We start from the raw sequence: 15,764 nt of genomic DNA on the forward strand, positions 1-15,764 counted from the left end.
GGCGGTCACATCCTCTATTACTAACATTGCGGCGGGTGCGGCTTCAAGCTGCACCCGCAGCAATGTCAAAAATGCAGGTGTTGCATTTGTATGCAGAAAGAGGCAGGCACCGCGCGGTGCCTGCCGCTTTCCGCATACAAATGCAGGAGGGTACCATAGATACCCCCCATGTGCACCCCCCACCCTCCCTTCACCTAGGGGGCCCGCAACGGGCCCCCGCAGTAAAATTACACATGCTTTTCCACGGCGGAAAAGCCGCCGTGGAAAAGCATGTTTCACATCCCATCCTAATCTGGCTGACGGTGTCTGAGAGACACCGTCACCATATTAGAGCTTTTCCGCCGTGGTTGTAAGCCTACCACGGCGGAAAAGCAGCGGACGGAAACCAGGACCCACGAGCCATCCTAATGTGGCGGTGGGTCTTTGGTGGGTCCCCAACGGATTTTCCCCATCCTCCGTGCCAGCGGTGGCTTCCGCCGGCCCAGAGGATGCGGAAAAATCGCTATCCTAATAAGCCCCTTATTGTCTAGTCTTCCGGATGATTTAGGGGCCCAAAGTGCTAAATGGGAAGGCAAACTTGGAAAGTCAGGTATTGATCTAAAGCCGGCATTGGAGCTTGCCAGTGAGGTGCTGGTGTCTGGAAGTCTTAGGACCCAAAGTTATATGGCATTAGTTGATTTATATATATTCGATGTACCCCTACCCCAGAAATGGTGATAATGGGCTATGACTCAGGGAATATTGGAAATACGTGGCATATGTATGCCTTTTTGTTTATAGCTATTTGTTTATAGCTATGTCTCAGATCCGGCTGTGTATAACTTTGCAATGGTTGTCTCCTGAAGCACCGACATTTATGAACTGGAGAGCTAGACTGCTTGCTATTTATAAGCTTGAATTTTCAGTATTTTCTTTTAAGGGCAAGCGGAGGAGGAAGCTGGCGTCTAAGATCTGGGCACCGATTGAGGAGTGGATAAAATGATAGGATTCCTGCTAGGCTCTTATTGGTTCATGATTAATTTTCTGCCCCATCCCTGGTTAGAGTATCTTGCAGGCTTTGTGTAGTATTATCTAATTATGTTGGTTATTTTGTTTTCTCTTTCTCTCTCTTTTTTATATTATGTTCTTCTTACAAGAAAAAAAAAGATTTTTTTTTTTCTAAACTGTATTGCCAAATGAAATGAAATTTGATTTACAATTTGATGTATTATTGCTTTGAAAGTCATGACTGCATTGTTTGTATCAAATTTATATCAATAAAAATCTTTAATTAAAAAAAAAGAGATTGTGTTTGACAAAGAGCGAAAATCACAAACGTTTCCAATATCTTTGGAATAGTGAAATGCTGCTTTTCCAAAGGACGTAAAGACTGGGGCCGTCTTTCCAAAAGTAATCAAGAATGATCTAGAGGAAAGTACATCTTAAGGCCTCAGAGATGGCTCACATGAACAGGTTTATGATGAATAGTCAAGGGAGCTTGAAAGAGTTCCACTCTCAATGTCAATCACTCCTAGAATGTCGCCCTCCTGAAACCACCACCACCGTTTGATACCCCAAAAAAGCTGAATATTGGCAATACATGGACTGCTTGGTTAGAGACATTTGATGATTTTGTTGACGCACTTAAAGAGATTAATAACAAAAAGATTAACAAGTATCTAAAAAATCTTGCTGGTGGTAGTGTAAAAGAAGTCATAAAGCAAATGCAGCGAAATGATGAAGAAGTCGTACCTCGTCAGATTAAGGAAGTATTGAATCTCAAGTTTAATCCAATGACCATTGTTGATTATGAACGATATATCTTCAACCAAGAACGTCAAAAAGTTGGTGAAACCATTAATGAATTTGTGGAGAGACTCGACATACTCATCCGACATTGTAAGTTCAATGAATTTAATGATAAAAGCTATGCATCTGAGAGTTATTGATGGATGCTTGTCAGATTCATTCATAAGACAAATGCTGAGCAAAGCTCTTAGTCTGGAGCAAGTGTTACTGGCTGCCAAAGCTGAAGAGCGTGCTGATAGACAAGCTGCTGACATGGAGGACGTTGGTGCCTAGAATGAATCTGTCATGAGTAAGAAAATTAAGCCAATACAAGAGTCTGAAGGACACAAAGTGATGGCTACACGTAAAAAGAAGTTGTGTTTTAGATGTGGATTTTCTTTCCACAAGGTGAATGTCCTGCTCTTGGACAGATATGTAAAGTTGTGGAAAGGAAAACCATTTTGTGATGGTTTGCAACGCCAAGGAAAAAATCAGTGTATAAGGATGCGAAGAGAAAATGGCCACTAGAACGTTCCAGAAGCAACGCTCAACGCACACCCACAAGGCCAAGCGGCGACATCAGCTAAGACTAATCAAAGTTGATCATCATCTAAATCATGGTCAAACAGCTCTTCTATAACAGTATCAAGTGAGAATGATGAAAATGGTTGTACCGTGCGGAGGATTTGCTGCTGTGGCGGAATCAACATGCAGTATGGCTGGGGCAGGCCTTGTTAGCTCTGAGCGGAATCTGCCCCTAACACACTGTGGCTTGATCAGCAGGATCTGGGAGGCTGCAGGTGAGGTCGTGACTTAGGGCGCTGCCCTGTTCTATCGCTGTGGTCCAGCAGAGCCTGCCGTACAAGTGTGAGAACCTCTGAGACCTGCCTTGGCAAGGCCCTGCCGGCAGGAGTTGCACTTCCTGACAGAAGCTGTACCTGCTGTAGGATTGAGGGGCGACAGCTGATTCACTGGACACTGGTCCCTCCCTGTGAACCTGTATGGCGGCAAGGCAGATCAGAGGTGGCACCATCAGAAATCACCTTGGATACTTGGTAGGAGACCTTCCAGGCCAACAGTAAGTACCCATTGAGACCTACGGGCACCCACGGGCCTGTGTGCGGGCAGGCTGACCCTTGGGCGACATAGGGGCTGCGGGATGGTACCCCTCCCTGAAAGCTGATTGTGCTGCGCGCTGTTCTGCGGGTCTCATGTACCTGGGGTGGCTCTGTGGTACTGGTGGAGGTGGAGGCAGGTGTTTGTTCAGGGCGCTGGGTGCGCGGTGCAACAGGTCCCTTAGCACTCTCGACCCCCGTTGAGACTGAGGCCTGTATGTTGCAAGATCGGTACGGAGTTTCCCTGTGTGATGGGTTCAAGAGGTATTGGGCATGAGCCAGTCCAGGGGTCACTAGAGGACCACTGTTGTGGGATAGCAGGAGAGGGAATTCTCCTTTTGGAACTAGGGCTCTCACACACCCACCAAGCTAGGTGTCATTCTTCATCATTTGAGCCTGCCCCTCGTCAGGTCGCCTCTGCAATACCTGACGGGCACCCGAAACCGGGGCTCTTTGACGGGGATCTTTTGTTTCGGCTGGTGGGTGCAGTGGGGGTGAGGGGCCTAGTGTGTGTGGATGTCAGAGGAATATGTGTTAAAATAGGTCAGTTAGTCCTATCCAAACTTTATTCTGAAGGTAAACTGCCTAATTAAAAGGTGGAGAGGGGCCCGACCTAGTCGTAAGGTGTCTAGTGGTGAGTGCCCTACTCTCAAATGATCAACATGTTTCGTGTCTTAATTGTCAATAAATCAATCAATCATTTGTTAAGCGCACTACATACCCGTGAGGGTCTCAAGGCGCTGGGGGGGAGAAGGTGAGGGCCGCTACTGATCGAACAGCCAGGTCTTTAGTGTCCTCCTGAAGGTCAGCAGGTCTGGGGTCTGGGGTCTGTCGTAGGCTCAGTGGGAGGGTGTTCCATGTCTTGGCGGCGAGGTGGGAGAAGGATCTCCCACCGGTGGTTGTTCTTCAGATGCGAGCGACGGTGGCGAGTGAGAGGTCGGCGGAGCGTAGCTGGCGGTTGGGTGTGTAGAAGGAGAGCCGTCTGTTGAGGTAGGCTGGGCCAGTCTTGTGGAGTGCCTTGTGTGCGTGGATGAGGAGCTTGAAGGATATCCTCTTGTTGACGGGGAGCCAGTGCAGATTTCTCAGGTGGGGGGTGTTGTGGCCGTGTCGTGGTACATCGAGGATCAGTCATGCCGAGGCGTTTTGGATGCGTTGTAGTCGATTGATGAGCTTGGTCGGGGCTCCCACATAGAGGACGTTTCCGTACTCGAGTCTGCTGCTGACGAGGGCCTGGGTGACTGTCTTTCTTGTATCTGTCGGGATCCATCTGTAGATCTTGCGGAGCATGCGGAGGGTGTTGAAGCAGGAGGAGACGGCTTTGACTTGCTTGGTCATTGAGAGCGTTGAGTCGAGGATGATTCCCAGGTTCCCAGGTTGCGTGCGTGGTCGGTGGGGTTCGAGGCTGCCCCCAGTGCTGTTGGCCACCAGGAGTCTTCCCAGGCTGACGGGTTGGAGCCGAGGATGAGGACCTCCGTCTTGTCTGAGTTCAGCTTCAGACGGCTGACCTTCATCCAGTCGGTGACGGCCTTCATTCCTTCACGGAGGTTGGCTTTGGCGGTGAAGGGGTCCTTGGTAAGGGAGAGGATCAGTTGAGTGTCGTCGGCGTACGAGAATATGTTGAGGTCATGCTGTCGGGCGACGTGTGCAAGCGGGCCCATGTAAATGTTGAACAGTGTCGGGCTGAGGAAGGATCCTTGGGGTACGCCGCAGATGATCTCGGAGGCTTCAGAACAGAACGGGGGGAGGCGGACGCTCTGGGTTCTGCCGGAGAGGAAGGAGGTGGTCCATTCCAGAGCCTTTTCTCGCATCCTTGTGGCGTGGAGGCGTGCGCGTAGTGTGCGGTGGCAGACGGTGTTGAAGGCGACAGAGAGGTCTAGGAGAATGAGTGCTGCAGTCTCCCCATTGTCTAGCAGGGTTCTGACGTCGTTGGTGGCGGTGATGAGGGCGGTCTCGGTGCTGTGGTTGCTGCGGAACCCTGACTGGGAAGGGACCAGGATTTTGTTCTCTTCGAGGTATCGGGTTAGCTGCCTGTTAACGATTTTCTCGATGACCTTGGCCGGGAAGGGGAGCAGAGAGATGGGTCGGAAGTTCTTGAGGTCTCTTGGGTCTGCCTTGGGTTTTTTGAGTAGGGCGTTGAGCGCGGCGGGTTTACAGCTCTCTGGGAAGGTCGCGGTCTCAAGGGAGAGATTGATGACATTGCGTAGGTGGGGTGCGATGGAGCTGCTTGCTTTGTTGAAGACGTGGTGTGGGAATGGGTCTGACAGAGAGCCGGAGTGGATTGTGCTCATGGTCTTGATGGTGTCATCGACGCTCACGCTGGTCCAGGCTAGTAAGAGAAGTGGTCGATGGTGTGCGGAGGGTCTGTTGTGTTGCTGTCTGTTGGGACTGTCTGGGTGTTGCAGCTATCGTGGATGTCTACTATCTTGCGGTGGAAGAAGGTGGCGAGGGAGTCGCACAGGGCTTGCGACGGCGGGATGTCGTTGGTGTTGGAGCTGGGGTTAGAGAGTTCCTTCACGATGCTGTCGTGTGCATTGTTGTCGAGGCGGTCTTTGAAGGAGGTCTTCTTGGCAGCCCTGATGAGGTGGTGGTGGTTGCGGACGGCGTCCTTGTGTGCTGCGTGGCTGCCCGGAGTTTGTTCACTGTGCCATTTCTTCTCTAGTTTCCGGCAGGCTTGCTTGGAATCTAGGATTTCTGCTGTGAACCAGCTGGCCCTCTTGCTGGTGTCTCTGTGGGGGGGTTTCTTCAGCGGGGCAAGGGTGTTGGCGCAGTCCTCGATCTAGCATCTGAAGTTGTGGGTAGCGACGTCGGTGTTGGAGGGTTCAGTGGGTGGGCTGAGAGCGAGGTTTGCATGTAGTTGGTCTTCGGTGATTTTGCTCCAGCGGCGGCGGGGGATCCGTTGGGTGCGGTGGTGTGTGGTGGGTTTCTGGAAGGTGAAGTGGATGCAGCGGTGTTCGGTCCAGAGGAGTTCGGTGGTGTGGCTGATGGAGACGTGCGGGCTTGAGGAGAAGACGGGGTCGAGGGTGTGGCCGGCGGAGTGGGTGGGCGTTGTGACGAGTTGTCTCAGTTCGAGGTTGGCAAGGTTATCGATCAGGGTTGTGGAGTTGTTGTCGTTGTTGTTCTCAAGGTGAAAGTTTAAGTCTCCGAGGAGGATATAGTCGGTGGAGGTCAGGGCGTGCGTGCTGATGAAGTCGGCGATGGAGTCACTGAACTGGGGGCGGGGTCCGGGGTGGTCGGTAGACGAGGGTACCTCTGAGGGTGGAGTTGGGGTCTGTGTGGATGTGGAAATGCATGTGTTTGGCGATGCTGAGCGCGTCATCTGTGCTAGTCGAGACCCTCATGCTGTCCTTGTGGACGATGGCGATTCCTCTCTGACTCCGTTGGTGCGGTCTCTGCGGGTGATCTTGTAGCCGTCTGGGATGGCTATGGCGATGTCGGGTGCAGAGGAGTTGTTCAACCAGGTCTCTGTCAGGAAGGCGACGTCCGGGGAGGTTGTGTTGAGCAGGTCCCAGAGCTCGACGGCGTGTGTGCGTGCGGAGCAGGTGTTCAGTAGTGTGCATCGGAGGTGGTTGAGGTCTTTCTTGGCGGGTGGTTCGTCGGCTCTGTGGCTGGTGTAGCTGCAGTTCCGGGAGGTGAAGGGACCGTGTGTGCGTTTAGGGGTGGCCTTGAAGCAGTTGTGGGTCCGTCCGGGGTTGAGAGCATGCAGAGTGCTGGCGTCATAGTGGCGGCGGTCGTCATGGCGGGTGCGGGCGCCAGGGGTGCTAGCGCTGGGCGCGGTCTAGGCAATGACGGGCGCCGACGGGATTGCCGCGCGCCAGCGGCGCGACCGCGCAGCGGCCGGCATGTATGGGGAGGTGGGAGTGAGGAGCAGCTGGGAAGCAGGAGGAGCAAATGGGCAGTCAGGGGGGCGGAGCCGCAAGGGACGCAGCGGTGGGGGCGGTGAGTGGCGACAAAGGAAACAGCAGGCAAAGGGCACAACAATTGAGGGGTAAACGAGTGGCACAGAGGGCAGAAAGGTCACAAAGGGGCAAAAGGTCACAGAAAACGGGGGGAACGAGTGACACAGAAGGCAAAAGATCACAAGAAAAGGGCAGAAAGGTCACAAAAAACGGGGGGAAACGAGTGGCACAGAAGGCAGAAAGGTCACAGAAATGCAGGGGCAGCTAAGCAACATAAGGCAGAGAGACACGGGGCCGCGAGGGGAGCAGTAGGAACAACCAGGCAGAGAGACACAGGGGCAGCGAGGGGAGCAGAAGGGAAACCGGGCATAGAGACACGGGGGGCAGCGAGGGGAACAGAGGGAGAGAACGGGCACAGGCCACGTACAGGCAGCGGGGGAAAAGACAACAGCAGTCACAGACACAACAATGAAAATGCAGTCACTACAATAGGAGCAATGAAAGAAAATACAGGCAATACCATGGAGGATGAGCAAACCCACAGCCTACCACTGGCCACCAGGGATGAGGCGCAGGTGGTAGCTTGGGGGTGGAGGAGGGCCTCGAACTTTCTCAGCAGCGGCAGCTGGGGCAGGGACACACAGGCGGTGCTGTGCGGAGGGGGAGCGACCTACCTGGAAGGGTCAAGGGTCACTCTCCTCACCACGCAGCAGCCGGCCTATATGGGGAAGTGGGAGGGAGGAGCAGCTGGGAGGCGGGAGGTGGGGGCAGCGAATGGGCAGTCAGGGGGGCGGGGCCGTAGGGGATGAAGCGGCGAGGGGCGACAAAGGAAATAGAGGGCAAAAGGGCACAACAATTGAGGGGGAAACGAGTGGCACAGAAGGCAGAAAGGTCACAAAAAGGGCAAAAGATCACAAATATAGAGGGGGAAACGAGTGGCACAGAGGCACAAAGGTCCCAAGAAAGGGCAGAAAGGTCAGAAAAAATGGGGGGAAACAAGTGGCACAGAGGCACAAAGGTCACAAGAAAGGGCAGAAAAGGTCACAAAAAACAGGGGGAAACGAGTGGCACAGAGGCTGAAAGGTCCCAAGAAAGGGCAGAAAAGGTCACAGAAACGGGGGGAAACGAGTGGCACAGAGGCACAAAGGTCCCAAGAAAGGGCACAAAGGTCACAAAAAACGGGGGGAAACGAGTGGCGCAGAGGGCAGAAAGGGCCCAAGAAAGGGCAGTAAAGTCACAAAAAACGGGGGGAAACAAGTGGCACAGAGGCACAAAGGTCCCAAGAAAGGGCAGAAAGGTCACAAAAAACGGGGGGAAACAAGTGGCACAGAGGGCAGAAAGGTCCAAAGAAAGGTCACAAAAAAACAGGGGGAAACGTGTGGCACCGAGGCACAAAGGTCCCAAGAAAGGGCAGAAAGGTCACAAAAAACGGGAGGAAACGAGTGGCACAGAGGGCAGAAAGGTCCAAAGAAAGGGCAGAAAGGTCGGAAAAAACGGGGGGAAATGAGTGGCACAGAGGCACAAATGTCCAAGAAAGGGCAGAAAGGTCACAAAAAACAGGGGGAAACGAGTGGCACAGAGGCACAAAGGTCCCAAGAAAGGGCAGAAAAGGCCACAAAAAATGGGGGGAAACGAGCAGCACAGAGGCACAAAAGTCCCAAGAAAGGGCAGAAAGGTCACAAAAAGGGCAAAAGATCACAAATATACAGGGGAAAACGAGTGGCACAGAGGCACAAAGGTACCAAGAAAGGGCAGAAAAAAATGGGGGAAACAAGTGGCACAGAGGCACAAAGGTCACAAGAAAGGGCAGAAAGGTCCCAAGAAAGGGCATAAAAGTTCACAAAAAATGGGGGGCAACGAGTGGCACAGAGGCACAAAGGTCACAGGAAAGGGCAGAAAGGTCACAAAAAACGAGAGGAAACAAGTGGCGCAGAGGGCAGAAAGGTCCCAAGAAAGGGCAGAAAGGTCACAGAAAACGGGAGTAAACGAGTGGCACAGAGGCACAAAGGTCACAGAAAAGGGCAGAAAGGTCAGAAAAAATGGGAGGAAACGAGTGGCACAGAGGGCAGAAAGGTCCCAAGAATGGGAAGAAAGGTCACAAAAAAAGGGGGAAAGGAGTTTCACAGAGGCGCAAAGTCCCAAGAAAAGGCAAAAAGGTCACAAAAAACGGGGAGAAACGAGTGGCACAGAAGGCAGAATGGTCACAGAAATGCAGGGGCATCTAAGTAACAGAAGGCAAAAACGGGCAGAGAGACACGGGGGCCGCGAGGGAAGCAGAAGGAAAAACGGGCAGAGAGACACGGGGGCAGCGAGGGGAGCAGAAGGGAAACCGGACAGAGAGACACGGGGCAGCGAGGGGAACAGAGGGAGAGAACGGGCACAGACCACGTACAGGCAGCGGGGAAGAAGACAACAGCAGTCACAGACACAACAATGAAAATGCAGTCACTACACGGGAGCAATGAAAGAAAATACAGGCAATACAATGGCGGATGAGCAAACCTACGGCCTACCACTGGCCACCAGGGATGAGGCGCAGGTGGTAGCCTGCGGGTGGAGAAGGGCTCGAACTTCCTCAGCAGCGGCAGCTGGGGCAGGGACACACAGGCGGTGCTGTGCGGAGGGGGAGCGATCTACCTGGAAGGGTCAAGGGTCGCTCCCCCTTGTCAAACTGATCAGGAAACTTCTTCAGGATCAACGTCATACTATCTACACTACAAGGTAAGTTAAAGCTACATACCCTGTATTTTCATAGTAGACCTGGATATGGGGTGAAAATTGTAAGGGAATATTTTAGAATCACACAAAAACTAAAAATAAAAATAATAATAATAATAATAAAAACATTTTCTACAAGACGGTCTTGACTCATCCAGTGAAATAGCGCTCATGACAAGGGTCAATGTATTAAATGACCTAGCAAATGTGGAGAAAAACGAGTGATAAGTGTAAAATACCATTTGCAACATGTTATGATCAAATCACTCATTCACTGTACAGATTAAAACAATGGACATATTAATGATAGCCATGATAGGACTCACCTAAACTGTACACAATCATTGTTAGCTACAGTGGTCGGCGGTTTTGTAAAAGGAAACACCAATTGGGTCCTAATAGGGGAGAAAGTAAGAAGGAGTAGCAAGCAGACTCCAGTTACCCTGGCTGATAAGACTGCTGGTTGTAAATACACTTTTGTAGATGGTTAATGTACCAAGATGAGGACAGGGATGAGAAAATAGGCATCCTGCAAGTCCAACGCTACCACCCAGTTTCCCGGGTCCAGGGCAGACAGGAACTGAGCTAGGTTGAGCATCCTGAACTTCTCCTTTTTGAGGAAGTAGTTGAGGGCTCTGAGGTCTAGGACAGGACGAAGGCCTCCGTCCTTCTTCGGGACCAGAAAATAGCGGAAATAACATTTCTGGCCTGGGAACCCTCACTATAGCTTCCTTTGCCAAGAGAGTCATGAATTCCTCACAGAGCATGACAAAGTGATCCTCCGTCTGCTGATCCTATACTGGAGGCATGATGGAGGGGTAGTCTCAAAGGGAAGGGAGTAACTCCTTCGGACAATTTGCAACACCCACTTGTCTGACGTGATGTCCTGCCAGAGGAGGAGATGATGTACTCTGCCACCAACTGGCTGTAAATGATCCTGGAGAATCGGACTAGGAAGGGTTTGTGGTGGAGGAGGGGATCGTGGCTTGCCTCGACTTCTGGGCTCCTGATCCACGAGTTCAGGGCGAACTACATCCATGGCCCCGCTGAGGATGCTGAGCTTGTGGGGCCCTCTGGCCGGAATAGGGTTGGTGTGGTTAATAGCCCCTTCCGTAGCCATGAAAGGAGCAAAAAGCAGATGCGTCCAGGGGAGTTGTGGTGAGGCCCAAGGACTCGCGTGGCCCGTGAGTCCTTGAGACGCTCGAAGTCAGGATATACCTTGCCTCCAAAGAGATGGGAGCCATCAAGGGGGATGTCCATGAGGTTAGCTTGGACATCTTCCGAAATTCCAGACGTTCTCAGCCAGGCGTGGCGATGGATGGCCACCATCGTGGAATTGCTCTACCCAGCGAGTCTGTCATGTCCAAGCCACATCTGATGGCAAACTTTTCTGCATCTCTCCTGTCGGAAATTGCCTGGGAGAATAAGGCCCAGTCCGGACAACCGCGCAGCACACAAGAACGCCATCTGCAACCGCCACGTCTCATCAGGGCCGCCAAGAGAACCTCGTTCAAAGACCGCCTCAACAACAACGTACACAATAGCAAGGAGCTCTTCAACATCGTGAAGGAACTCTCCAACCCCAGCTCCAACACCAACAACATCCCTCCGTCACAAGCCCTGTGCGACTCCCTTGCCACCTTCTTCCACCGCAAGATAGCAGACATCCACAACAGCTTCAACACCCAGACAGACCCAACAGACAGCAGCACAACAGACCCTCCGCACACCATCGACCACGACCCCCTGCTAGCCTGGGCCAGCGTGAGCATCGATGACACCATCAAGACCATGAGCACAATCCACTCCGGCTCTCCGGCAGATCCCTTCCCGCACCACGTCTTCAACAAAGAATGCTGCTCCATCGCACCCCACCTGCGCAATGTCATCAATCGCTCCCTTGAGACCGTGACCTTCCCAGAGAGCTGGAAACCGGCCGAGATAAACGCCCAACTGAAAAAACCCAAGGCTGACCCAAGGGACCTCAAGAACTTCCGGCCCATCGCTCTGCTCCCCTTCCCAGCCAAGGTCATTGAGAAAATCGTCAACAGACAGCTAACCCGATTCCTCGAAGAAAACAAAATCCTGGACCCTTCCCAGTCAGGGTTCCGCAGCAACTACAGCACTGAGAACGCCCTCATCGCCGCCACCGACAACATCCGGACCCTGATGGACAACGTCGAGACCGCAGCACTCCTAGACCTCCACGCCGCCTCCAACAACGTCTGCCAACATACATTAGGCACACACCTCCAAGCCGCAGGGATCCGAGACAAGGCTCTGGAATGGACCACCTCCTTCCTCTCGGGCAGAACCCAGAGTGTCCGCCTCCCCCCATACCGGTCCAAAGCCTCCGAGATCATCTGTGGCATACCCCAGGGATCCTCCCTCAGACCGACACTGTTCAACATTTACATGGCCCCGCTCCCACATGTCGCCCGACAGCCCGACCTCAACATAATCTCCTATGCCGACGACACTCAACTGATCCTCTCCCTCACCAAGGACACTATCACCGCCAAAGCCAACCTCCACGAAGGAATGAAGGCCGTCGCCGACTGGATGAAGACCAGCCGCCTGAAGCTGAACTCGGACAAGATGGAGGTCTTCATCCTCGGCTCTAACCCTTCAGCCTGGGACGACTCCTGGTGGCCGACGGCAGTGGGAGCAGCCCCAACGCCCACCGACCACGCACGCAACCTGGGAATCATCCTCGACTCAACGCTCTCAATGACCAAGCAGGTCAAAGCCGTCTCCTCCTCCTGCTTTAACACCCTCCGCATGCAAGATCTACAGATGGACCCCGACAGATACAAGAAAAAGACAGTCACCCAAGCCCTCGTCAGGAGCAGACTCGACTATGGAAACGCCCTCTAAGCGGGAGCCCCGACCAAGCTCATCAAAAGACTGCAATGCATCCCAAACACCTCAGCACGACTGATCCTCGATGTAACACGCCACGGCCACATCACCCCCCACCTGAGGGTCCTGCACTGGCTCCCTGTCAGCAAAAGGATATCCTTCAAGCTCATCATCCACGCACACAAGGCACTTCACAAGACCGGCCCAGCCTACCTCAACATTCGGCTCTCCTTCTACATCCCCAACTGCCAGCTACGCTCCGCCGACGTCTTTCTCGCCACCGTCCAGAGCATCCGAAGGACAACCACCGCGGGAGATCCTGATCCCACCTCGCCGCCAAGACATGGAACACCCTCCCACTGAGCCTACGAATGACCCAAGACCTGCTGACCTTCAGGAGGATGCTCAAGACCTGGCTGTTCGATCAGTAGCAGCCCTCCCTTAGCGCCTTGAGACCCTCGCAAGTATGTAGTGCGCTTTACAAATTATTGATTTATTGATTGAGTCCTTCTCCAAGACCCTGGGCAGCACCTGGGTAACCGTGTCACATATCGAATGGGAATAACGACCCAAAGGGCAAGTGGTGTTCACCGACCGCAATGCGAGACTGGCAGAAGAAAAGATTTTCTTTCCAAAATTCTCCAGTCTCTTGGATTCCCTGTCTGGGGGTGTGGGAGGGAATGCGCCACGGGAAGTGGAAGTTTGGACCACCAAGCTTGGTGGGGTGGGGTAGGTGGTGAGGAAAAGTGGGTAGGTGGTGAGGAAAAGTGGGTAGCCTGGCGCTGAGCGATGGCGGCGGGCAATCATCCTATTCACAGGAGCCCCTGTGTTGAGTTTGGACCAGGTGCCCAGAAGGACGTCCGTTACGGCCTCATTAAAAGGCAGCAAAGGTTCCGAGAGGGAGACCCCAGGTTGCAGGGCCTCTGTGAAGACGTTAGTCTTAACTGCCACCGTGGGGAGCTGCAGGTCCATGACCTCCACAGCCCTAAGCACCGCCATAGCAAATTATGACCCCTCCTCCATAGCCAGGGTAGGTGGAGACAAAGTCTAGGGAGATGTCCAAACAACTGGCATCACTCGTACCAATCCATCTCTTGTGGGTGATGGATTTCTAAAGGATCCTGCTCCCTTTCCAATCCTCTTCATTCATCCCTAACCTTTCAGAACAGGGCAGGTTGAACAACATGGTGCCGTACAGCTCTGTTGGCGCCGGAGAACGCCCAACAGGCTCTGTGTCGTTGGGTATGAGGATTTGGGAGGCACTGCCGATGCCAACACCGAGGACCTCAACACTGGATGCGACACAGGTAAAAGTCGCTGTGGCGGTGCGACCGGCAACCAGTCCGGACCCGGAAATGGGTCCAATCGGTAGCTGTGGCCAGAGCCGCAGGCGCGGAATACAGGGGACTACTCCATTATCAGAGCCTGCTGGGCCCAAAAGTGTGCCGACAGGGTCGGACCACCCAAATATGGCGCACAAGGTGTCATAAAACTCTTGAAGCTGGGTTGGGGGTTCGCTCCCAGACCCGGAAAGGCAGGGAAGCGCGGACTGAACCCAGGCACCCGCTCTGTGGAGTGGGGCCTTGAAAGCCAAGGTTCCTCCGCCCTGTCGTGAGACGGGTAGTGTGAAGTCGAAGCACGCTTTGACTTCTGGTGTTTTCTATGGTGCCTCTTACTTGACTTCGACGAAGAGGACTTCGATTCATCAGAGAGGTGCTAGGAACTTCCTCTCGACCGAGACTGAGACCGGCGAGTCAACCTCCGCAATGCCGGGCTGCAAGCAGCTTTAGGGACCACTCCCTCAAAGCCTTCGGTGCAATGGCCCGGTAGTGGGAGCACGATTTCGAGTCATGGTTGCACTCCAGACACAAGAGACACACTACATGGGAGTCCGTAACCGACATGGCGCGGTGACAGGCGCCACACGGTTTGAACCCTGACGTCTTCTTACTCGACACCTACACACCAGAAGAAGTCGACAAAAAGTGCAAAAAAGTCTGTCAAAAAATGACAGGGGGTAGCTCTCTTCAACGGATTGGCGCTGGCTGGCGCAGAGGGAAAAGAACGTGCATAGGCGCTCTGAAGTGGCGGTTATATTGGCTGTGCGGACGTCACCACGACGAAGAACACAACACCGATGATGTCACGCGGAGTCGACTGAAGCTACCTACCGGTGTGCAGATGTACTGCTAAGAAAAATCTTCTGGATCCAGCCTGACGCCTGGAAGTTCAAAGGTAAGGAATCTGTGGCTAGATGTCTGTATCAGACACAATTTTTGGAGCATGTGTTCCACATACAGAATTGTAAACGATGAGGGCGTTGCTACCCTGCTCATCATTAACGACCTACAGTTTTCAAAACCCCCAAAGTCAATTCATATAATGGGCATTATTATGTGATCCTAAGGGAGCTTGTCAGGGTGAACATGTTTTCTGCCCTAAAAGTATGCTTGACAATAGTGAGAATGAACAAAAGATGATGAAGAGAACTCTTGAATTGATCTGAACCGCTTCGCTTGCAACTGTCCTGGAAGCATTTAGCAGTTTTGCTGTCAGTGTCATTACAAAAGAGGACCCTCATTATTCAGATGTCTTAGACCTTCTCCAGAGGTAATCAAGTTGACTTGCCTAGCCATATCTCCTCTGAAAAGCAAGTAATCTCAGGCATGATACAGCCTTGCTGGGCCTTTTCACTGATGTGCAGTTTGAGACCATATGGCATAGAGAGCTACCAGATGCATTCTGGAGTAAGTCGATGGATTCATATATATTTTGTTAAATTCTCATAAGATTCTTCCGGGAGTCAGTTTCCAAGGAGAGGAACTACAATCAAGTCATTGGTGGAAGCTTGGGTACGTTTTCGTATTAGTAAATCCCATTTGTGATGGAAAAGTTCTACAATTTCCTGATTCTGTGAATTAGGAATGTGCTTTTGCCCTCAAACATTAAGTTTTTGCAACCCCATAGTTGTAGTTATATGCTGAAGATTTAAGTACTGGGCCCACCAAGGACAGCAGTAGAAGGACTGAAGCAAGGATATGGGAGGTGGACAGCTCCAATAAGGAGTGGCCCTATCAAAGACACAGGCACACAGAATTTGGGACACAAAGTAACTCTTCTACAGGAGAAACATGAATAGGGTGGTGATTCCCAAGGAAAGGAGGAGCAGAGTATTCTAACAGGGGAAAGGAAGATAGATGTCAAGGAAAAAAAAACAAGGACCTGACTAGTGTTCCTCACTCACCATCCGCTTGAGGGCTTCCCAAGAGCAAAAATCCATCTGCATTAGCTTCAGCTTCACCCAAGACGGCTCATCTGGGATAGCAAAGGCCACAACCAGCTTCAGGGCTATCAGTATGTGCTGAGGAAGGAAACAAAGAGTGAAAATGTGCATGACCAACTATCC

The 15,764-nt window shown here is 52.4% G+C and overlaps 1 protein-coding gene across 4 annotated transcripts in view; it reads right to left on the reverse strand.

Annotated features, from left to right (window-relative positions):
- LOC144799917 (anoctamin-10-like) overlaps nucleotides 1-15,764 on the reverse strand; it is a 394,459-nt gene that overhangs the window by 19,537 nt on the left and 359,158 nt on the right. For all 4 annotated transcript variants that reach the window (XM_078671537.1, XM_078671539.1, XM_078671538.1 and 1 more), the window contains one exon: nucleotides 15,603-15,719. In XM_078671537.1, the coding sequence (XP_078527663.1) occupies nucleotides 15,603-15,719 (117 nt within the window). The remainder of the gene's footprint in view (nucleotides 1-15,602; nucleotides 15,720-15,764) is intronic.

Source organism: Lissotriton helveticus, chromosome 12 (genome assembly GCF_964261635.1).
Source record: "Lissotriton helveticus chromosome 12, aLisHel1.1, whole genome shotgun sequence".
Taxonomy (NCBI): domain Eukaryota; kingdom Metazoa; phylum Chordata; class Amphibia; order Caudata; family Salamandridae; genus Lissotriton; species Lissotriton helveticus.